This window comes from Scyliorhinus canicula, chromosome 28 (assembly GCF_902713615.1).
Source record: "Scyliorhinus canicula chromosome 28, sScyCan1.1, whole genome shotgun sequence".
Lineage (NCBI taxonomy): Eukaryota > Metazoa > Chordata > Chondrichthyes > Carcharhiniformes > Scyliorhinidae > Scyliorhinus > Scyliorhinus canicula.
This window is the reverse complement of record NC_052173.1, coordinates 15,830,536-15,854,538: the sequence shown is the minus strand read 5'-3', so window position 1 is coordinate 15,854,538 and position 24,003 is coordinate 15,830,536. Positions and strand designations below refer to the sequence as shown.

Below are 24,003 nucleotides of genomic sequence, written 5' to 3'. Positions count from 1 at the left end.
AGAACATATAACATCGCCAACAAGGACACAAAACTAAAAGAGAGAGAGAGAGAGAGAAAATGCAGGGGAAACACAAGAATTAACCTACCTGCTTCGCTGATGGGATTCTTACGGGAACATTTGAAAAGATCATGTTGGGTCAGGTTACAAGTGCCGTCTCCCCCTCTCCCACCTTCTCTAGATCAGCACAAGCAATAGTTGCTGTTCTGGGTGAAATGTCCTCAACAGTAAAAGGCACCTTGAAAGCATCAGAACTGGGAATCTTATTGTATTTGGGGGGAGAGGGAGGGGAGGGAGGGAGGGGGGAAGGGGGGCGAGAGGGGCTCTGAGGATGAGGACTTCACTTGGTTCTTCCCAGATCTGATTTCCCAAACCAACTGAGACAGGGAGGGGGTTAAGAGAAAAAAGCCCCCGAAGCTCCTCCCGCCTCTCAGATACTTGCAGTTCCCTTTCAATTTCCTTGCAGTTTCAGGCTCTGCCCATTAAGACTGAACCACTCCTTAGAACAGCAAGGGGAGGATCATGGCCAGGCATGTGACAGCTCCCAAATATACATTAACAAAACATGTCAAGAGAGACGCTTCCTTCTCACACCCCTCGCCTGCTGCCTGAACATTGAAAATGAGCCCCTGCTCCAATGGAGAGGGGGTGGCTGTACACCAGGGCAGACCCGGGGACAAATAGCTCTTCAATCTCACTGCAGCAACACCCTCCCCCTGTCTCCTGTGAAAACTGGAATCAATTGTCTCTGCTTATGCATACCAGAAATTCCTTGGGATTAAATCTGTGAAACAGACATTCTGCCAAAAGAGCTCCCAAGTTTCCAGCGCTGACTGGGTGACTTTTTCACCAGAATAACGCCCCCCCCCCCCCCCCGCCCCCCACCAAGAGTTCCTGGGCTGTCCAGCCAGTGAGTATTTTCCTGTGAGAGAGGAGGGGGAGGGCCACTTCCTGAGTGTCCCCCACCCCGGACACTCCAGCTTTTCCCCCAACATCCCTCACAAACTCATTCACCCACATTAAACACCCCCCCCCCCCCCAAAGAAGGTAACAATGAGAAGGTCACAGATAGACCTGCCCCCCCCACCCACCCCACCCCGGTCACTAACAGCCCCCCCATCCCACCCCACCCAGGTCACTGACAGCCCCCCCCATCCCCCCCCCCCCACTCAGGTCACTGACAGCCCCCCATCCCCCCCACCCAGGTCACAGACAGCCCTCCCCCATCCCCCCCCCCCCACCCAGGTCACTGACAGCCCCCCCCCCCATCCCCCCCACCCAGGTCACTGACGGCCCCCCCATCCCACCACACCCAGGTCACTGACAGCCCCCCCATCCCCCCCACCCAGGTCACTGACAGCCCCCCCCCCCATCCCACCCAGATCACTGACAGCCCCCCCATCCCACCCCACCCAGGTCACTGACAGCCCCCCCCCCACCCAGGTCACTGACAGCCCCCCCCATCCCACCCAGGTCACTGACAGCACCCCCCCCCATCCCACCCAGGTCACTGACAGCCCCCCCCCCCCAGGTCACTGACAGCCCCCCGCCCCATCCCACCCAGGTCACTGACAGCACCCCCCCCCGCATCCCACCCAGGCCACTGACAGCCCCCCCCCCGCATCCCACCCAGGCCACTGACAGCCCCCCCATCCCACCTCACCCAGGTCACTGACAGCCCCCCCATCCCACCACACCCAGGTCACTGACAGCCCCCCCATCCCACCACACCCAGGTCACTGACAGCCCCCCCCCCATCCCACCCAGGTCACTGACAGCCCCCCCCCCCACCCATCCCACCCAGGTCACTGACAGCACCCCCCCCCCCCACCCCGCATCCCACCCAGGCCACTGACAGCCCCCCCCCCATCCCACCCAGGTCACTGACAGCACCCCCCCCCCCCCCGCATCCCACCCAGGTCACTGACAGCCCACCCAGGTCACTGACAGCCCCCCCCCCCATCCCACCCAGGTCACTGACAGCCCCCCCCCCCCACCCCGCATCCCACCCAGGCCACTGACAGCCCCCCCCGCATCCCACCCAGGTCACTGACAGCCCCCCCCCCCCATCCCACCCAGGTCACTGACAGCCCCCCCCCCATCCCACCCAGGTCACTGACAGCCCCCCCCCCCATCCCACCCAGGTCACTGACAGCCCACCCCATCCCACCCAGGTCACTGACAGCACCCCCCCCCCCCATCCCACCCAGGTCACTGACAGCCCACCCAGGTCACTGACAGCCCCCCCCCCCCCCAGGTCACTGACAGCCCCCCCCCCCCCCCCCAATCCCACCCAATCCCACCCAGGTCACTGACAGCCCCCAGGTCACTGACAGGGAGAGCTGGAATTTGGGCAATGAGCTGGGTGGCTGCCTTCACACAGCCCCCAGTGCGGGCACCTGGGGATAGGTTTGAACTGGAGCTGAATGCACACCCAGGGTGGGGCACAGATATGCCGCGGATCTTGACAGCGATAGCCTCTGAAACTTGGAAGATCCTGCCTGGTCGATAGTTTAATAGGGAGCAGCCCCCCCACTGGTTAATAATGAAACAGTTGAGGTAGGACAATGTCAATAGTGTCTCACAGAACAGCATGCAGTGAGTGGCAACATCATCGCTTTGCAAAAACTCCTTGTGGCCAACACCTCCCAGCCCCTCTTCATGTCTCGATATTTTACAACTGATCTTGCCGCCGTCTTCCTAACTTCCTCCTGATGCATTTTGCTCAGGAAGGTAATCTACACGCCGTGTGCAACCTCCCTTTAGACAAAAAGTAAAAATTGCCTTTCCAGTTAGATCAGTACTCGTGGTTCCCAGTTTTTTTCGAACTGTTTCCCCTCCCTCCATTGGGTGATGAATTGAATATCTTAACACCCACAAAACAAATCTCTCCCCCCACCCCCCCATCCCGTCCAGCAAACCAATTGAGAGTTTTGGTGTTAAATTGATTTGTTAAATTAAAGACAACCTATGCTAAAATCCATGCCCTAATCTGTTCCTGAAATTCTCTTGATCCCACTTTCTTTTTTGCCTCTCTCCGCCCTAAAATTGGGCAACAATTCAAATCCCCCCCCAGCCTGAGTAAAAGTTGAAATGAAAACAGAGAATGTTGGTGAAACAAAGTCTGGCAGCATCTGCGTGGAGAGAAAAGGGCAGCATGGTAGCCTAGTGGTTAGCACTGTTGCTTCACAGCTCCAGGGTCCCAGGTTCGATTCCGGCTTGGGTCACTGTCTGTGCGGAGTCTGCACATCGTCCCCGTGTGTGCGTGGGTTTCCTCCGGGTGCTCCGGTTTCCTCCCACAGTCCAAAGATGTGCAGGTTAGGTGGATTGGCCATGATAAATTTCCCTTAGTGTCCAAAATTCCAAAAGTGGGGTTACTGGGTTATGGGGATAGGGTGCTCTTTCCAAGAGCCAGTGCAGTCTCGATGGGCCGAATGGCCTCCTTCTGCACTGTAAATTCAATGAAAAAAGTGAAAAGTCTCGATGACCTTTCTCCAGAGGCGGATGAAAGTTGACTCGAATCTCCTCCCATCATCCCACTGGGTATTGGGGGGCCCTGCTTTCTGCTTTGTGACAACCAGAGACCCTCCTGACCCCTGCATCCCCAAAAACAAAACAGCACTGTCCATTAATCCATTTCACCCATGGTCCGGCGACACAAAACCAACACACTGACTCCCTCCTCACCCTGCAACACCCTCATATTCTCCTCACCCTCACACACACACTCACAATCTCGCTTGGAATGCCAAACCGATGCTGAAATTAATATTTCAGCAATGGGAGGGGGGGGTGGGCACATGTTTCAAATGCTCACCTCCATCTGCGGGGTAATTTCTCCCTCCATTCTCCCCAACTCTGGGTGACTTCAACTTCCCTAATATTGACTGGAACCCCCTTAGTGCAAATGGTTTGGATGGAGCAGATTTTGTCAGGTGTGTACAGGAAGGATTCCTGACTCAATATGGAGATAGGCCAACTCGGGGGGAGGCCATATTGGACTTGGTGCTCGGCAACGAACCAGGCCGGGTGTCAGATGTCTCGGTGGGAGAGCATTTCGGTGACAGTGACCACAACTCCTTGGCCTTTACCATAGTCATGGAGAGGGATAGGAACAGACAGTATGGGAAGGTATTTAATTGAGGGAGGGGAAATTATACTGCTATTAGACAGGAGCTGAGGAGCATAAAGTTGGAGCAATTGTTCTTGGGGAAATGCACAACAGTAATGTGGGGATTGTTTAAGGAGCACTTGCTGCGAGTGCTGAATTGTTTTGTCCCACTGAGACGAGGAAGGAATGGTAAGGTGAAGGAGCCTTGGATGACAAGAGAAGTGGAGCTTCTAGTCAAGAGGAAGTAGGAAGCTTATGCAAGGTTGAGGAAGCAAGGATCTGACTCGGCTCTAGAGGGTTACAAGGTAGCCAGGAAGGAACTCAAAAATGGACTGAGGAGAGCTAGAAGGGGGCATGAAAAAGCCCTGGCGGGAAGGATTAGGGAAAACCATAAGGCGTTCTACACTTATGTGAGAAATAAGAGGATGATCAGAGTGAGAGTACGGCCGATCAGCGATAGTGGAGGGAACTTGTGCCTAGAGTCTGAGGAGATGGGGGAGGCCCTAAATGAATACTTTGCTTCAGTATTCACTAGAGAGAGGGACCTTGTTGCTCATGAGAACAGTGTGAACCAGGTTAATAGACTTGAACAGGTTGATATTAAGAAGGAGGACGTGCTGGAAATTTTGAAAAGCATCAGGATGGATAAGTCCCCTGGGCCTGACGGGATATACCCAAGGTTACTACGGGAAGCGAGGGAGGAGATTGCTGTGCCGTTGGTGATGATCTTTGCGTCCTCACTCTCCACTGGAGTAGTACTGGATGATTGGAGGGAGGTGAATGTTGTTCCCCTGCTCAAGAAAGGGAATAGGGAAATCCCTGGGAATTACAGACCCATCAGTCTTACATCTGTGCTGAGCAAAATACTGGAAAGGATTCTGAGAGATAGGATTTATGATTATTTCAAAAAACATATTTTGATTAAAGATAGTCAGCATGGCTTTGTGAGGGGCAGGTCATGCCTCACAAGCCTCATTGAATTCTTTGAGGATGTGATGAGACGCATTGATGAAGGTCGGGCAGTGGATGTGGTGTATATGGATTTCAGTAAGGCATTTGATAAGGTTCCCCATGGTAGGCTCATTCAGAAAGTTAGTGGGCATAGGGGGCATGGGATACAAGGAAATTTGGCTGTCTGGATACAGAATTGACTGGCCGAAAGAAGACAGCGAGTGGTAGTGGATGGAAAGTATTCCGCCTGGAGGTCGGTGACCAGTGGTGTCCCGCAAGGATCTGTTCTGGGACCTCTGCTCTTTGTGGTTTTTCTAAATGACTTGGATGAGGAAGTGGAATGGTGGGTTAGTAAGTTTGCCGATGACACAAAGGTTGGGGGAGTTGTAGATAGTGTTGAGGGTTGTTGCAGGTTACAACAGAACATTGACAGGATGCAGAGCTGGGCTGAGAAGTGGCAGATGGAGTTCAACCTTGATAAATGTGAAGTGATTCATTTTGGAAGGTCGAATTTGAACGCTGAATACAGGGTTAAAGGCAGGATTCTTGGAAGTGTGGAGGAACAGAGAGATCTTGGGGTCCACATACATAGATCCCTCAAAGTTGCCACCCAGGTTGATAGGATTGTTAAAAAGATGTACGGTGTGTTGGCTTTCATTAACAAGGGGATTGAGTTTAAGAGCGGCGAGGTTTTGCTGCAGCTTTTTAAAACTCTAGTTAGACCAGACTTGGAATATTGTGTCCAGTTCTGGTCGTCTCATTATAGGAAGGATGTGGATGCTTTGGAGAGGGTACAGAGGAGATTTACCAGGATGCTGCCTGGATTGGAGGGCATGTCTTATGAAGAGAGGTTGAGGGAGCTAGGGCTTTTCTCACTGGAGTGAAGAAGGCAGAGAGGTGACTTGATAGAGGTGTACAAGGTGATGAGAGGCATGGATAGAGTGGATAGCCAGAGACTTTTCCCCAGGGTGGAAATGGCTGTCACAAGGGGACATAATTTTAAGGTGATTGGAGGAAGGTATAGGGGAGATGTCAGAGGGAGGTTCTTTACACAGAGAGTGGTAGATGTGTGGAATGCACTGCCAGCAGAGGTGGTGGAGTCAGAGTCATTAGGGACATTTAAGCGACTCTTATGCACATGGACAGCAGTAAATTGAAGGAGTGTAGGTTAGGTTGATCTTAGATTCGGATAAATGGTCAGCACAACATCGTGGGCTGAAGGGCCTGTACTGTGCTGTACTGTTCTATGTTCCATCTCGTCTCCCCCCACTCCAAGTGGCACCAAGTGGAGCTCAAGGTGTGTGGGGGGGGGGGGAGTACTCACACCACTATCACGTTTGTGTGTGTGTTGGCATGCGCACTTTTATTCAAAGGACAAGCTTGATTCCAGGGAAGAGGCACCTCTGGTTCCTGACAGCCAGAGAGGGAGAGAGAGGGAGAGAGCAGGAGGGAGGGAATAATGAAGGGAGCGAAGGTGTGTGGGGTACCATCACAAGGGCAGACATCTTCCAAGGAAAAAATGGGCTGTTTTCTGTGCTGTATATTTGATTTATAATGGTGACCCCCTCCTCAAACAGCCACTCCAGTAACATTAATGCCAATTGGCAGATTACCCCAGCCCCCCTGTACCATGACAGCTGTTTCCTGCTGAGCCCCCCAATGACACTTTTTCTCAGTTGGTACGAATTGAAATACACCCGGGTATTTAACCTCTCCCTGTGCCAATCTTCCAATTCTACTGGGAGTCAGGAAGTGTTTTAAAACTTGAAATCACCCAACCACGAGTCACCAGTGGATTATTTTGTTCAATTTTGTTCCACCAGTTAATTCAATTCCCTCCCCCTTTCAAAAGAAAGGTTACTTTTGTTCACCTTGTTCTGGGGGTTTATTCAGGCTATTAATAACTGACCACACTTTCCCCCATGGTATTTGAGGCGCATGCAAAGCTTTTCCAGTGTCCTTTTTGTAAGTGTTTCAAAAGTGAAATGACCAAGATCTCGGCAATGAGTGCAACATCTTAACACACAAAGAGTTTGAAAATCTTCAACCTACACAGCAGGTGGACAAGTCTGATGTGGATAGCAACACATAGTCAAACCAAGGGGTCGACAGGAAGGCGAGGGGGGATTAAAGTGATCAAACCAAGTCAGTTGTTGAACTACTGAGGAATAACAAGCTGGGAGATTTCCGTTACAGATACCTATTGTAAACGCTCTACCCACACTATATATTTTAGACAGTTAACTGTTATTGATTTTTTCATCCTGGGTGTTTAACTTCATTCACTCTTTTGAAGTCCGTCTCTTCAGGCATCGGAATGGACTCGATCTCACACACTCACTCATAGCAAAATCCATATAGGAACCCGGGAACACAGGCACACACTCACACAGGAACACGGGAACACAGGAACGCAGGCACACAGGAACCCGGGAACACAGGCACACACTCACACAGGAACACAGGCACACACTAACACGGGAACACAGGAACGCAGGCACACAGGAACCCGGGAACACAGTTACCCGGGAACACAGGCACACAATCATACAGGAACCCGGGAACACAGGCACACACTCACACAGGAACACAGGCACACACTAACACGGGAACACAGGAACGCAGGCACACAGGAACCCGGGAACACAGTTACCCGGGAACACAGGCACACAATCATACAGGAACCCGGGAACACAGGCACACACTCACACAGGAACACAGGCACACACTAACACGGGAACACAGGAACGCAGGCACACAGGAACCCGGGAACACAGTTACCCGGGAACACAGGCACACAATCATACAGGAACCCGGGAACACAGGCACACACTCACACAGGAACCCAGGAACACATGCACACAGGAACCCGGGAACACAGGGACACACTCACACAGGAACACAGGCACACACTCAACACGGGAACCCGGGAACACAGGCACACACTCAACACAGGAACCCAGGAACACAGGCACACACTCAACACGGGAACACAGGCGCACACTCACACAGGAACCCGGGAACACAGGCCCTCAGGAATACAGACACCCAGGAATAGACTCACACGTAGACAGGAACACAGACACACAAGAACTCAGGAACACAAACACAGGAACTCAAGCACAAAAATCCACCCAAGACAGGCACACAGGAAGAAACAGAAACCACACACTCACAGACACACACTCACACAGGAACTCGGTCGTACAAACACACACACAGGCCGACAAGAACACAGGAACAGATAGGAACACAGGCAGAGAGACGGAGTGAGACAGGCACATACGAAGTCTGATGTTTCCAGGGTATTGTGCGCCCAAATGATAGAAACGAACTGGCAAGACCAGGTTCATTTCAGTCAGCACCACTGAAAAGTTAAATCACGCGAGCCAGACGCATTTCCAAGAGGGGCCGAATGGCGTACCTCCCAGCCCCGCTCGAGAGACAGAAAGCTCAACCTATCGCAGGGAGCTGACTGCAACATCGACTTCCCCCGCCCTGGCTTCCCAAGTTAGAAGCAGCGAGGTGTCAGGCGAAAGAGGAGGACACACACTTACACCCTGAATACACTGTGGGCAAGCCAGCCCAGCCTGCACGTTGAACAAGGCAAATGCAATCCACCAGAGACATGAGACGTTCACAATCCTCCTATATACCTGCTACCCGAGACTGTCAAAGATCATTGTGTGTGTGGGGGAGAGGGGGGTGATCAGGTGAGATAGGGTGCAGCAACTGCTGGAATAGTGAGAGAGTCAGTCATTGACAATGTGTGCCCCCCCCCCCCCCCCCCCATCCATCTCTCTCTGTCTGTCTGTCCCTGGCTATCTAATAAGAGAGAGAGAGAGAGAGTTTAACCAACACAAGTTCGCCCAGAAACTGATCAAGATTCTCTGGGAACATCAAACATTTTGATACATTTCACAAAAACAAACATGCATGTTTTGAACAGAAAAGAAACACTTGGACTTTGATAACGAACGGTTCTTCTCATTTCCAAAACAGAGCTTCGCTTCTTTGCCCCAGACGAGAGAAAAGGAGGCAACATAGTGACTTTCACTCTGTGTGTGTGTGTCTCTCTATATTATATATTTTTTAATACAAGCAAGATACCAATCTCCCATTCTCAGCAACACTTCTCACACCCTCCTCCTCCTTTCTGTATGTGAAGGGACATTTTGGAAATCACAGCCGGGGACAAATTAAATCCCCCCTCCTCCCCTCCTCTCGCCCACCTTTGGGAGAAACTTTCGCCCACGTTGGAGATTCGCAACATCAACAAAAACCTGGAACCAAGTCAACTTTCCCCTTCCAAGTGGTTTAAAAAAAAACATCACGATCCAAACTGTTTGCAAAAGTGCTCAGAGAGAGAGAGAGAAAAGTGCTGAGGTCGAAACATCAACCCCCCCCCCCCCCCCCCCTCCTGGTTCACACACACACACAATCCCCTCCCCAGTCCCACTTCACCACCACTGCCTCTGAGCCCAGAGGTCAGACTGAAGCAGTGTCTCTCTCTACTGCTTGCTGCTCAGCTTTACCTTCTTTGATGAACGGTTGGGGTAGGGATAAGGGGTAAATCCGCCCCGTGGAACCGACAGCAACATTTTCTTTTAATGTCAAATCCAAGCCCGGGGAGGAGGCTGACGTCAGGAAGGGAAGTTGGAATGAACTGAACTGGGAATGAGCATTGCTCGTTCGCACTGGCAGGGTCCTAGCGCCAGTCTTTCCAACCTTTACTCGCCAACCCCCCTGCTGGCCAGGTTGAATTTCCAATTTTGGGGCAGAGGACGTTTGAGACATGTTCCCAGCCCTCCTGGATAGGCCAATAGGGAAAATAAATTCAGACCAGTATTCCTACTTCCCGCTTTCTACTGGTGTCCCATTTTAAATTATACAAGACCAGTTCAGACCAATATTCTTATTTCCCTGTTTTACTGGTGTCCCATTATAAAGTATACAAGACCAGTTCAGACCAGTATCCTTATGTCCCTGTGTTACTGGTGTCCCATTATAAAGTATACAAGACCAGTTCAGACCAGTATTCTTACTTCCCAGTTTTACAGGAATTCTATTTTGGGGTGTACGAGACTAGTTCGCATTAGTATTCTTACTTCCTAGTTTCTACTGGTGTTCTATTTTAAGATGCAAGTATACAAGACATGTAGCGGTCATTCTTACCAGTCGGCAGGATTGGTGAGGATGAGGTCAAGTAGTTTTTTTTACCCTCTTGCTGGTTCGCTCGCCACCTGCTGCAGGCTCAGTCTCGCAGCGATGCCAATTAGGTCTTGGCCAACTCACTTAGTGGTGGTGCTACCGAGCCATTGTTGGTGATGGACATTGAAGCCCCCCACCCAGAGAATTCCATCATCTGCAATGGTGGGATTCGAACCCGGGTCTCCATCGTTACCCGGGTCCCCATTACGCTGGGTTACTGGATTACTAGTCCAGTGACAGTACCACTATGCCACCACCTGACGGGAGGCTGTGATTGTGGAAAGAAGGCCATGGGTTCCAGTCCCATTCCAGAGATGGACCTTAAAATCTAGGCCGAAGCTCGCAGTGCAGTACTGAGGGAGTGCCGCATTGTCAGAAGTGCCGTCTTTCGGATCAATCATTAAATCAACATCCCATCTGCGCTTTCAGGTGGATATACAAGATACCATAGCATTCCTTTAAAGAAAATAGGTGGGTGTCGCCCCGACATCCTGGCCATTCTTCGCCCCTTGACCAACAGGACTAAAAAATGAGAATCGGGTTATGATCACATTGTGGTTTACGGGATCTTGCTGTGCGCAAATTGGCTGCCACGTTTCCTCCTGCACTACTCCAAAAAAAAAGTACGTCATTGGCTGTGAAGCCTACTCGGACGTCCTGAGGTAGTGAAAGGTGCTACAGAAATGCAAGGCTTTCTTTCTTACTCACCACAGGAGCGATTGGAGGTTGAACATTGCCCCTGGATTACGGACATCTGCTCACACCACTGGGGAGTCTAGATGCTGAGGCCTTCACCTCTGGGAGCCTGAGGATGAGGTGGGAAGGGTTGAACTGATCAAGGGAATGCCGAGTTTGACTAACCAGCAAGATACTAGGAAGCCAAGTTCCATATTCCAATGCCCATCTTGCCACGTCAGACAATTGAGATAGGCCATCAGCCTGCCAGGGAAATGAAGAAAATGGATAGAGTCCTTCCTGAAACAATGCTGGTCACATTCCATGCTGAAACACTGAGGAATTTCCGCGACATCTTCTATCTCAGAGAAAAGTGAAAGTCAACATAGTTGCCAAGGACAATAGTCTTTTTTCCCCCTTTGAGGAGGAGATGTGGAGTGACGGCAACAGCACGGGTTCTATTCCCATACCAGTTGAGGTCATTCATGAAGGCCCAGCCTACTCAATCTTGCCCCTCACCTGAGGTATGGTGACTGTGGCCGACTGTGGCCGAACAGCCACCCAAGGTGATGTCCTGCACAGGATGCTGGGAGAATTGGCCAAGTTTAAGGACAAGCAGGCTGCAGCTCAAAAACATTGATGAATAAAATGCAGCCCATGCTCTGCAATACACAGGGAAAAGGCCATCTCCAGGCCATCGCAGGAACTATCATGTCAATCATACTAATTTACCAGACAAAACGGCACCTACATTCCTTCGGTGGAAGGGCCTACATGCCCCTGCCACCTACAGACATGGCCAGTGAGTGCACGCCCCGACAGTCAATGTGGCAGTCCTTGATTGGACTTGATCGATCAGGGTGATCAAATTGATTGGTAGCATCCCAGGGACCACCCAAAAGGGCACAAAACCAATGAGGTTAAAAGGTGCTGTGCCACCCTAGAATCATTCTCTGTACAGCAGCAACGAAACAACGGTGACCTTCACTGGCCAACACGAGGAGGACCACCATGCTACCAACAGAAGGAAGGCCAGAGCCAGGAACAGGCCAGACCAAAGACCGGAACATTGAGGACTACAAGATTCAGCACACAGATAAAGGCCAATATCTGTCTGGTACTTGCTCGTCACTCTGAAGTTAAGTTAAGGTCTTGTATGAACTTGTAGTACTCTATCGAATAACTAATGTTGGTGGTGTGATTGTTTAACAATAACATTGTTTGAGGAGGTAACTAAGTGTGTAGATGAAGGTAGAGCAGTCGATGTCGTATACATGGATTTCAGTAAGGCGTTTGATAAGGTCCCCCATGGTCGGCTCATGCAGAAAGTAAGGAGGTGTGGGATAGAGGGAAATTTGGCCAATTGGATAAGTAACTGGCTGTCACATAGAAGGCAGAGGGTGGTGGTGGATGGAAAATTTTCAGACTGGAGACCAGTTACCAGCGGTGTACCACAGGGATCAGTGCTGGGTCCTCTGCTATTTGTGATTTTTATCAATGACTTGGAGGTGGGGGCTGAAGGGTGAGTCAGTAAATTTGTTGATGACACCAAGATTGGTGGAGTAGTGGATGAGGTGGAGGGCTGTTGTAGGCTGCAAAGAGACATTGATAGGATGCAGTGCTGGGCTGGAAAATGGCAGATTAAGTTTAACCCTGATAAGTGCAAGGTGATTCATTTTGGTAGGACAAATTTGAGTGCGGATTACAGGGTCAACGGCAGGGTTCTGAGGAATGTGGAGGAACAGAGAGATCTTGGGGTTCATGTCCACAGATCTCTGAAGGTTGCCACTCAAATGGATAGAGCCGTGAAGAAGGCCTATAGTGTGTTCGTGTTTATTAACTGGGGGCTTGAGTTTAAGAGCCGCGGGGTTATGCTGCAACTGTACAGGACCCTGGTGAGACCACATTTGGAGTATTGTGTGCAGTTCTGGTCACCTCATTATAGGAAGGATGTGGAAGCTTTGGAAAGGGTGCAAAGGAGATTTATCAGGATGCTGCCTGGATTGGAGGATAGGTCTTATGAGGAAAGGTTGAGGGAGCTAGGGCTTTTCTCATTGGAGCAGAGGAGGATGAGAGGCGACTTAATAGAGGTGTATAAGATGATGAGGGGGATGGATAGAGTGGACGTTCAGAGACTATTTCCTCGGGTGGATGTAGCTGTTACAAGGGGGCATAACTATAAGATTCAGGGTGGGAGATATAGGAGGGATATCTGAGGTAGGTTCTTTACTCAGAGAGTGGTTAGGGTGTGGAATGGACTGCCTGCTGTGATAGTGGAGTCGGACACTTTAGGAACTTTCAAGCGGTTATTGGATGGGCACATGGAGCAAACCAGAATGACAGGGAGTGGGATAGCTTGATCTTGGTTTCGGACAATGCTCGGCACAACATCGAGGGCCGAAGGGCCTGTTCTGTGCTGTACTGTTCTATGTTCCATTGTATGAGTGCGAATAAATATTGTCTGATTTTAGCAAGTAGGCTGAGTCATTTGTCCACCGCATACGGGTTAAAGACACAATGTGGACCCTCAGGTTAAATCACCACCAGTCAGCTCTCTCTTAAAGTGGAGAGTAGCCTGTGGCCCATGGGGACTATGGCGACTTCCATTTTCTGCAGCGGTTCAAGAAGGCAGCTCATCACCACCTTCACAAGGGGCAATTAGGGATGGGCAGTAAATGCTGGGTCGCGCCAGTGATTTCCAAACGCTGGGAATGAATAAAATTGGAATTTAAGCATTTGCAATAATTCCAATGACGATAATAACTCAATCACTCACCTTCAAACAAGAGGAACAAAAGTGATTGTTTGGGTTTCGCCCAGTTAATCCCGTTTTGCAAATTGGACTGTACTCCATAGAAGGCTACACAATTGCAGGTCCTGGTATCAATGCCAGTGTGAATAGGAGACCCCTTCAAGGGCAGGACAGTTAGAAACCAGCAACCAGTGTAATAATAATAATCTTTATTGTCACAAGTAGGTTTACATTAACACTGCAATGAAGTTACTGTGAAAAGCCCCTAGTCGCCACATTCCGGCGCCTGTTCGGGTCACAGAGGGAGAATTCACAATGTCCAATTCACCCAACAGCACGTCTTTCGGGACTTGTGGGAGGAAACCGGAGCACCTGGAGGAAACCCACGCAGACACGGGGAGAACGTGCAGACTCCGCACAGTGACCCAAGCCGGGAATCGAACCCGGGTCCATGGAGCTGTGAAGCAACAGTGCCAACCACTATGCTACCGTACCGCCCATAACCTAATAATATACTGGGTCACTCGTGTGCATTCTAGGTATTGTCTTCACCCTGTAACTGGGAAATGACATTCATACATGATTCATGTGCAATATCACGGAAATTTAGCGTCACCAAATCAAGAAAAGGGGCTGAGAATCACGGCACAGAGCACTGACCAGGTGAGATGAGTAGGGTCGAAGAGGAGGTAAATCAAAAAGTAGAGGCTCGGGGACGCCAAGCACGGCTGTTATAAGCCCGACTAACACAGGACGAAGAAAATGTTGCGATCAGCATGCACTTCCACGTTTTTGAGATCCCAGATCTTCAGCAAGGTATGTATTTCGGAAGGAGGACAATGCAAATGAACCTAAGGAAGAATAAGGGAGGAAAAATATCACCTTCCTTTTCGTGTTAACATCGGTGAAATGTAGGAACCATTGTGATAGAGAAAGAAAGGTGAGATGATCGAATGATTCCCCAACATTTAAGTCTGGGTCGAAGTCCTCCCCCTGCCATGCAGTGCACAAGGGACTGAACGTAGTGCAACTGGTTTGGTGGCACTCTGAGGTGTTGATCAACCGTATCTCTACCACTGCGGCGCACTGCTCGGAACCTTTTCGTCTGCCCAACTTCTATGGAGTGGTCTTTGCTTGACATCATGCGACGCATGCATTGATTACAGAGAGCACGATCAGACTGAAAGATTTGCAGACTCACTCTCTAGCTATCATTTTATCTCATCCGTTTTCTCACCTCCTCATCGTGAAGGGGCCAACTCCTCGCTGGGGCACAGTCCCGCTGGCCATTCTCTGCGATCTGTTCTTCATCAGGAAGGTTTGAGTGAGTACGGACAGGGTATATACATCCCTCGAAGGTCTCCCACTCAAAGATCCGTGCACTGCGTGAATGGGAGTCCACAGTTGGTGATCTGGGGCTGGATTCCCAGGTCCCCCAGCCGCGTTTTTCTTGGCAGACACAGGGAGAATGTGCAAACTCCACACGGACAGTGACCTAGAGCCGGGATCGAACCTGGGACCTCAGCGCCGTGAGGCAGCTGTGCTAACCACTAGGCCACCATGCTGCCCTTATTGAAACATCTATAACCAGGAACCTCCAACAACCATTTCTGCTCCTCTTCTATCCAAGTTTCCGTGATGGCCACCACATCGTAGTCCCAAGTACCAATCCATGGTTCCAGAAACATATACATAGACAAAGTCAAAGCTGCAAGACGACACTTTGAATGCGAGTCTTTGCAGGCAATTAAGTCTTTACAGGTCCAGACGGAGCAACTGGAGAGAGTGATGGTCACAGGTTAAAGAGGTGTGAATTGTCTCAAGCTAGGACGGTTGGTAGGATTTTGCAAGCCCAGGCCAGATGGTGGGGGGGGTGAATGTAATGCAACATGAATCCCAGGTCCCGGTTGAGGCCGTACTCATGTGTGCGGAGCCTGGCTATAAGTTTCTGCTCGGCGATTCTGCATTGTAATTCAGGATGATTCAGGCGATTCAGGACATGCGACAATGCAGAATCTACGTTTTCCTCCTCGCCAATCCCTCCACGGTGGGAATCCTCGAATATTCCCTGTCCACCTCCACTATCTCACTCACTGGACAGACATGTTCCGCCCTCCTTTCCTTATTCGCACTAACTGTAATTTCTCCCCGGACCACTGCCTTCAGTGCTTCCCAAAAAATGCCCGCTGACACCTCCCCATTCTGATTGAACTCCACATAATCCCTAATCGCCAACCGCACCTTATCACAAAAACCTCCATCCGCCAACAACCCCGAGTTAAACCTCCACCCCGGCCTCTGCTCTCGTCCCGTACTGAACCGAATATCCAGCCAGTGGGCTGCATGGTCTGAGATAACTACCCCCACATACTCTGCCCCCTCCACCCCACCCAAAAACCCCGACCCACTACAAAGTAATCAGTCCTCGAATACACCTTATAGACGTGTGAAAAGAAGGAATACTCCCTTCCCCCTGGGTTCTGAAAGTGCCATGGATCCACCATACCCATCCTCTACATAAACCCCCCCACAGCTCCCTTGTCATTCGTACCCTACCCATCGACCTGGGGCTCGATCTATCCACCCTCGGCTCCAGGACACAGTTAAAATCTCCTCCCATGATCAACTGGTACGTGGCCAAATCCGGGATTGCTGCCAGCAACCCCCTCATAAAACCCACATCATCCCAATTTGGGGCATACACATTTACCAACACTACCGGTGCCCCTTCCAATACCCCACTCACAATCACATATCTCCCACCTGGACCCCTCACCACCTTCGCACTCACAAATCCCATTTTTTTGCTCATTAAAATCGCCACACCCCTCGATTTCAAATCAAACCCCGAGTGAAAAACCTGCCCGACCCACCCCTTCCTTAACCTAACCTGGTCCTTCACATGGAGGTGTGTCTCCTGCAAAAAGGCAACCCCCGCTTTCAAGCTCCTGAGGTGCGCGAACACCCGCGACCTTTTAACCGGCCCATTCAGTCCCCGGATGTTCCACGTTACCAACCTTACCGGAGGCTTGCGCCTCCAATCCCCTCTACCGTCCGTCATCTTCCCCATTGAACTCCTGTCCCTTTAATTCCACTCTGTACTTAGCGTGTCCCAGATGGCCCCTTTCTTCGCCCTTGACCATGTCATCTCTCACCCCCTGCCGTGTCGCAGAAACCCCCCCCCGCTTTTCCCCTCCCCCCCACTTCCCCTTTCCTCCCCTCTCCCCTACCACCCCTCTTGGCCTTCACCCCCACCACCTCCCTTCCATTCACCAGCGTAACCTGCTAGCGCGGCTGCCCCTGCCCCAAAGGCCCATCCTAATGACCTCCTCCTCCCCCCCCCACTCCTCAGCTCAAAGAAACAGGCCTCCTGCTGGCCTTACCCTCCCCCAACCAAACAAGGACCTCTCCTGAACTCCAGGTAGCCTTCTCCAAAAGCAAACAAACAGATGTTAAACACAAACAGTCCCATAAAACAGGAGGTGGGAGTGAGAACATCCATCCCCACATAAGCTTTGCACCCCTACAACTCCTGACAATCTCAACATTGAACAGAAACCCACCCAACAAAAAAAGGCAAAAATCCCCCAAATCTCCACCCACTTCAGACATGCTCCCGCCCATTACATAGCGCCAGCACCCCGGTTCCCAAGCATTGTCCACTCAGTTCTCCCCCAGTTTATGCTCCTTAATGAAGTATTCGGCCGCTTCTGGGGTCTCGAAATAATACTCCCGGCCTCCGAACGTCACCCATAATTTTGCCGGGTAGAGTACCCCAAACCTGATCTGCCGCCGGTACAGCACCGCCTTGGCCTTGTTGAAACCTGCCCGCCATTTTGCCAACTCGGCTCTGATGTCCTGATAAATCCAGACGTTCCCCCCCCAGTCGCAGCTACGCTTCTCCCTGGCCCACCGTAGAATTTTCTCTTTATCCACAAATTTAGGGGCGCGATTCTCCGCAAATGCGGAGAGTAGTAAAGGCTGCCGTGAAACTGGCCGTGTTTCACGGCAGCCTCCGCGACTCCTCCCCCCCGGGCGGAGCTAGCAGCGTGGCCCCGCGTGGCGACCGTCGCTAAGCCTGCGCGCCAAGTGTCACGGTGGCAGACGCATGCGCGGATGACGTCATCACGCATATGCGTCAAACCCGCGCATGCGCGGTCCGTCATGCCCCTCAGCCGCCCTGCGGACTGATCCTGCGGGGCGGCGGAGGAACAAAGAGTGCTCGGTATTAGACCCGCTGCCCGATCGCGGGCCCATGCCACCCTTGGCACGGCCAATCGGTGCCATGGTTGTCCGGGACGGCACTTTGCGGCCGTTTTCACGAACGGTGAGAGCAGGTGTGTTTGCGTTCGTGAAAATGGCCATAAAGGCCTGGGAACTCGGCCCATCGGCCTGGGGAGAATCGCTGCTCGCCGTAAAAAATGGCGGGGGGGGGGGGGGGGGGGTGGGGGGAGAATAGCGGGAGGTCGGGAAAAATGTCGGGAAGGCCCTCCCGCTATTCTCTGACCCGTCATGGGCAGCGGAGAATCGTGCCCATGGAGTCTCACGATCACCGCCTGCGGCGGCTTCCCATCTCTAGGCTTTTGCCTCAGAGACCTATGCGGGTGGCGCAGTGGTTAGCCCTGCTGCCTCACGGCGCCAAGGACCCGGGTTCGATCCTGGCCCTGGATCACTGTCCTTATGGAGTTTGTACATTCTACCTGTGTCTGGGTGGGTTTCACCCCCATAACCCAAAGATGTGCAGGGTAGGTGGATTAGTTACCCTAAATTGCCCCTTAATTGGAAAAAAAAGAATTGCGTACTTTAAATCTATTAAAAAAAGGCATTTTGCCCTGTATTGCAAAAGGGTTGGAGTTTAAAAATGGAGAGGTTTTGTTGCAATTTTGTTGCAATTGTTGGTGAAGTCTCACCCTGGAATACTGCGTACAGTTCTGGTCCCCTTACCTCAAAAAGGACATGGTAACATGGGAGTCAGTCCAAAGGGGATTCACCAGGCTGATTCCTGAGGTAAGCAGGTTGTCCAATCAAGAGAGACTAAATAATCTGGGGTCGGTATTCCTTGGAGTTTAGAGGAGTGAGGGGTGACCGTACTCAAACATGTAAGTTCCTGAGGAGATTTGACAGGGTAGATGTTGAGATGTTTTCACCAGTGGGAGAGTTTCGAACAAGGGGACATAGCTACAAGATAAAGGGGCCGTCATTTAAAACTGAGATGTGTCGACATTTCTTCTCGCTGAGGGTGGAGAATCTCTGGAACTCTGCCTCAGAGGGTGGTGGAGGCTGGATAAATAGAAGTATTTAAAGTGGAGGTGGCTAAATATTTGCCAGATCGAGGAAGAAGGGCCCCACATCCCCTCCTGCCCCTACCAACTCTGAGGGAAATGAAAACTGTCCCAGCGGAGACGGGGTCTCAAGATGGCCTCCGGGCCTCCGATTTTCAAATCCCACCTGCACTGGCCCCGACACTGCAGCCCTTTGCAAATCCAACTCTTTATGACTTGAAAACATTCGCTAAATGCAAAGTCACAAGCATATCTATGCTGCGGTTTGATAAGCCACTATTTTCAAAGCCTTTTTGTTGGAGATCATTAACCATTAAACTGTCAATTTGAAAAGAGCTGTGGATTTTATGTACATACCTTTGCAAGGTGTTGGAGTAAAGATTCAATTCTGTTATTTAAAGCAGGTCAAAGTTAGCTGAGTTCTGACAGAGAAGTTTCAGCTAGCTGGGGGGAACGAGCTACGGTACCTGCAGCTCAAAAACTTCCTACGAAAGGAGACAAGGACGTACCCACAACCGCCACGACAGACACTACTGGAAGACCTACTGGACGCAAGTATCCTAGAGAAAGGGAACTGTAGTGACATGTATGACCGACTGGTAGATAGGGACGACACCGTACTGGACGCAACAAGAAGGAAATGGTAGGACGACCTGGGGATGGAGATAGGGTGGGGACTCTGGAGCGAAGCACTGCATAGGGTCAACTCCACCTCCACGTGCGCAAGGCTCAGCCTGACGCAACTAAAAGTGGTACATAGAGCCCACTTAACAAGAACCCGTATGAGTAGGTTCTTCCCGGAGGTGGAAGACAGATGTGAACGGTGCCAAAGAGGCCCGGCCAACCACGCCCACATGTTCTGGTCTTGCCCCAGACTCGTGGAGTACTGGACAGCCTTCTTCGAGGTTATGTCCAAAGTGGTGGGAGTGAGGGTGGAGCCATGCCCGATAGTGGCGGTCTTCGGGGTTTCAGAACAGCCAGATCTATTCCTGGGGAGGAGGGCGGACGCCCTTGCCTTTGCCTCCCTGATCGCCCGCCGTAGAATCCTGTTTGGCTGGCGGTCAGCAGCACCGCCCAGAGCTGCGGACTGGCTGTCCGACCTCTCGGAATCTCTCCAAATGGAGAAAATCAAATTTGCCATCCGAGGGTCGGACGACGGCTTCCACAGAACGTGGGAGCCATTCATGCAACTGTTCCGGGACCTATTTGTGGCCAATGTACAAGAGGAAGAATAGTCGGGGGAAGGTAGCGGGAGGGGCTACAGGTTCGGTACGGGGGTTCGATGGCTAGCTAAGGCCCAAAACCAAACTAAATAAACATGTTGGGGGGGGGGGGGGGCGGGCGGAGTTACTACTACGAAGATGCTTACCTGTAAATATGTATGTTAATTTTTGCGTGTTTGTTTGTTGTTTTTTTTTTTTTTTTTTTTTTTTTTTGTTCTTTTTCTCTCCTAACAATTTGTAATTTGTTCAATATAAAATATGAAAACTGAATAAAAACATTTATAAAAACAAAAGTTAGCTGAGTTGGTAGAGTTGATTCCAGCAGACCCATGGCTGTAGGGTGGGGTGGGCTACAACATCCCTGGGGTTAGCACTGTTACTTACAGTCCTCTGGACTGCAATGGAAGCTGCTGGGACAGAACTGGAGTCATCTTGGATTTCCCCTCATTCCCTCCTTCCACTTTTGTGGAGGGGGAGGGTTGGATAGGTGGGATTGGGTAGGGTTGCCAACCCTCCAGGACTGGCCTGGAGTCTCCAGGTATTGAAGATCAATTTCCAGGACACTACTGTGTGCGATGAGAAAATTCACTGGGATATCAAAAAAATATGGGTTGGATTCTCCGATTTGAAGGCTAAATACTGGCGGGGGCGTGTGAACAGTGGCGTATTACGCCAGAAAAAATGGCGCAAAAGCCGCACCGATCCTCCATCTGGTGCCCCTGATTTTGGCGCAAATGGGGATTCTCTGGCTGATCGGCGATTTCATGCGTCGGCGACCGGAGAATCCCGCCCCATTTCTTTGAACATTTCTCATTACCACATATAAAAATATTTAAAATGAGGGGAAACAAAGGGATGTTTGGCTGACAGTCAAGCATCATCGAATTGGATACCACGTCTTTTTGTTTTCCAATTGGTGTCAGAAGGTCATTGGGTCACAAGGATGGATGTGTTGGCCGACGAATGGCTGGAGGGTGAGGGAAAGTCATGTGGTGAAATCTCCAGGAATACATTACCTCACGGTTGGCAATCCTACTGAGGAGAATAATCTCAACAACGAGGCATGAGGCCTGTTGCTGTTTGCAGTTCTCTCCACTCCATCTCCACCACCAGTTCCCCAGCCGACAGCATCGTCACAAGACCTGCAGCGGTTCAAACAGAAGGCCTGTCACTACCTTCTCAGGGTAACTAGGGATGGGCAATCAATGTGGCCTTGTCCATCGCACCCACGTCCCAAGAACAAACAATTGGAAAACAGTGGATGTTGACCTGAATGAAAATGTGTCTCAAATTAATGGCATCGGTGCTGTTTGGGAATTAATCTGAACTCGTCCCATTTGAAAATGTTCTTCGTTATCCCAAATTTAATTGCCATTGAGTTATTCCCTCTTCACTTTTCTTATAATCTCAGCAAAATCTCTTATTTTCCTCGCACTCCCCAACTTGTTACCTTTATCCTTAATTTACCCTCCTTGCGATGAACTTGCCTCTCGCAAAGGCCAAGGATTCAAAGGGAAAATATTTTGTGTCGTATGATAACGCGTCACACACAGGTTACTGTGCTTAACTCTGGTATGTGTAGAACAGTGATGGACAACCTCGTGACAACCAGTGAGTGGGCCGCATGAGTGTCCCTCCTTCATCGCAATGTGCCGCAGGATTGAAATCAGGATTGTTCACTCACCGTGACCCCATGAATAAGATTAAATACATTTAATAAACGCCGAATATTCCATAACGAGTTTTAGAAAATGCTTCATCATTTATATATTAATAGAACTCTCATCAACTTCAAATGGTGAAAACAATAGAAATATTTCCACTTTGGACACAGAGGGAGCGCACGGCTCTCACACTCAATGTTGTGAGCAATCAGCACACACCTCACTTCACTTGTCCTCGCTTTACGCGTGAATCACTTCAGTCACACCGGGAGGAAAAAAACTACACGGACGGAAATCAGCGGAATGTGGCGACCCTGCGCGTGGGTAACGGTCAAGAAAATGTCTCGTAGGCCCCACTCAGGGCCCAGATGGGCCGCATGTGGCCCCTGGGCCGGAGGTTGCCCACCCCTGGTGTAAAGTTCAGTCATCAGGGAGCAGAGGGGACACGGCTATTGACCTCAGTATCAGTTGGGTAGCAGGATAAACATTCACCAGGCCTTTTGATTTGAAGTAGGTGCCCGTTATCGTTCTTTCAAAGGCTGCCTGGTCCACAATTGATTTTTCCAAGTCCACTGCCTCCACAGCCCATGATAAAAAAACAAGGGGAATAAGGTATGATGGGAGATCATCAACATCCAGGCCTGTCTGTGCTCCCTGGGCTGCAGAGGCCTGCTGCTGCCTGACAGGAAGCTGCACCTGGGACCCTATGGATTACAAAGTGAAAGGTTACGAAACCTCTTGAACCTCCCCCAGAGTTAACGCGGATTATTTATGAACCATGCTCGGAACAATTGGGCTTTGAATTCTGAGAACACCATAAATCAGCAAGGTTGTTTCCGAATGTCATCTGAAACTCGGGATGGGTTACAGCGTTGAGAAAACACTGCAATGTTTTTTTTTCCCTCTCTCTCTCTCTCTCTCTCTCTCTCTCCAAAGTGCAACAACTCAAACTCACTCATTCTCTTGTAGCTCACCATACCGAACCTTCCATTGTGATCAAGCCTCCACCGCAGGCTCACTGACACTTGGGCGTTACTGAGCACTATCTGATTCTTCCCCGATGCCCGTCCGCGTGTGTTTGTCGAAAATAATCCAGTGTTTCCCGGTGTCTCGACACTGAGCTACCAGACTGCAATGCATCTACTGTTCTCTGCGTCAGATCCACTCCATCAATACTATTTTGGTGCTAATTTGGTTTGTCTTGTATTATTTTATAGGGGAGACGTTGGAAGGCCTTGTCGCGCAGTGGGTAGTGCCCCTATCTCTGGGCCAGAAGCTCGGAGTTCCAGTCCAATGCCAGGGATTGTTGGTCACGCAAGGGGCGTTCATAACGCGGTCAATGGGCTGATAATCAGCTCAGGAATCCACCCTCCACTTCTGGTGACAGTGGGCGGGAGGCAGCCGCACACTGGAGGGCTCCCGCTCGGGAATAGGAATTTTGGAAGCGATGAAGAAGGAGATGGGGACGGTATTGAAAGTGCTGGTGGAGGAGGCGATTGCCCCGGTGAGGGCGGCGGTATTGAGCACAGTGGTGGAGGTGTGGGAGCAAGGGGAGACACTGAAGGAAGTGGAAGAGGTATTATCGCAGCGCGGTGGTCAACTCACCTCGATGGGGAAGGAGCTGCGGAAGGTGATAGAGACCAACAAGGGTCTACGAGCCAAAATGGAAGACCTGGAAAACCGATCCAGGTGACAGAATCTGAGGATTGTGGGTCTGCCCGAAGGAGTGGAAGGCCCGAGGCCGACTGAGTATTTTGCCACGATGTTGGCGAAGTTATTGGGGGAGGGGGGCGATCCCTCCTGATATGAACTGGATCGGGCTCATCGGTCGTGGAGGCCTATACCAAAGGCGAGTGAGACACCAAGAGCAGTAACTGTGCGTTTCCGTAGGTACAGTGTGAAGGAGAAGGTCCTGTGCTGGGCAAAGCAGAAGCGGGTGGTGCAGTGGGCTGGAGTTGGTATACACATATATCAGGACTTTACGGTGGAGCTGGCGAGGAGGCGGGCTGCCTTCAGCCGGGTGAAGAGGGCACTGTACATCAGCAAGGTGCAGTGTGGCATAGTATACCCAGCTAAATTGAGGGTGACCTACTAATCCAAGGACTTTTATTTTGGGACAGCGGAAGCAGCGGAG

At 50.9% G+C, this 24,003-nt stretch overlaps 1 protein-coding gene across 8 annotated transcripts in view; it reads right to left on the bottom strand.

The window, feature by feature from the left end:
• The window catches only part of LOC119958175 (RNA-binding motif, single-stranded-interacting protein 2-like), a 244,387-nt gene extending 234,664 nt beyond the window's left edge, over positions 1 to 9,723 (bottom strand). For 6 of the 8 annotated variants that reach the window (XM_038786518.1, XM_038786517.1, XM_038786513.1 and 3 more), the window contains exon 1: positions 9,598 to 9,723. In XM_038786518.1, the coding sequence (XP_038642446.1) occupies positions 9,598 to 9,663 (66 nt within the window). In that variant the 5' untranslated portion in view covers positions 9,664 to 9,723. Of the gene's footprint in view, positions 1 to 88; positions 671 to 9,597 lie in introns of those variants that run through there. The other 2 variants (XM_038786516.1, XM_038786515.1) reach the window with 2 other exon arrangements.
• Positions 9,724 to 24,003: the final 14,280 nt, after the last annotated feature.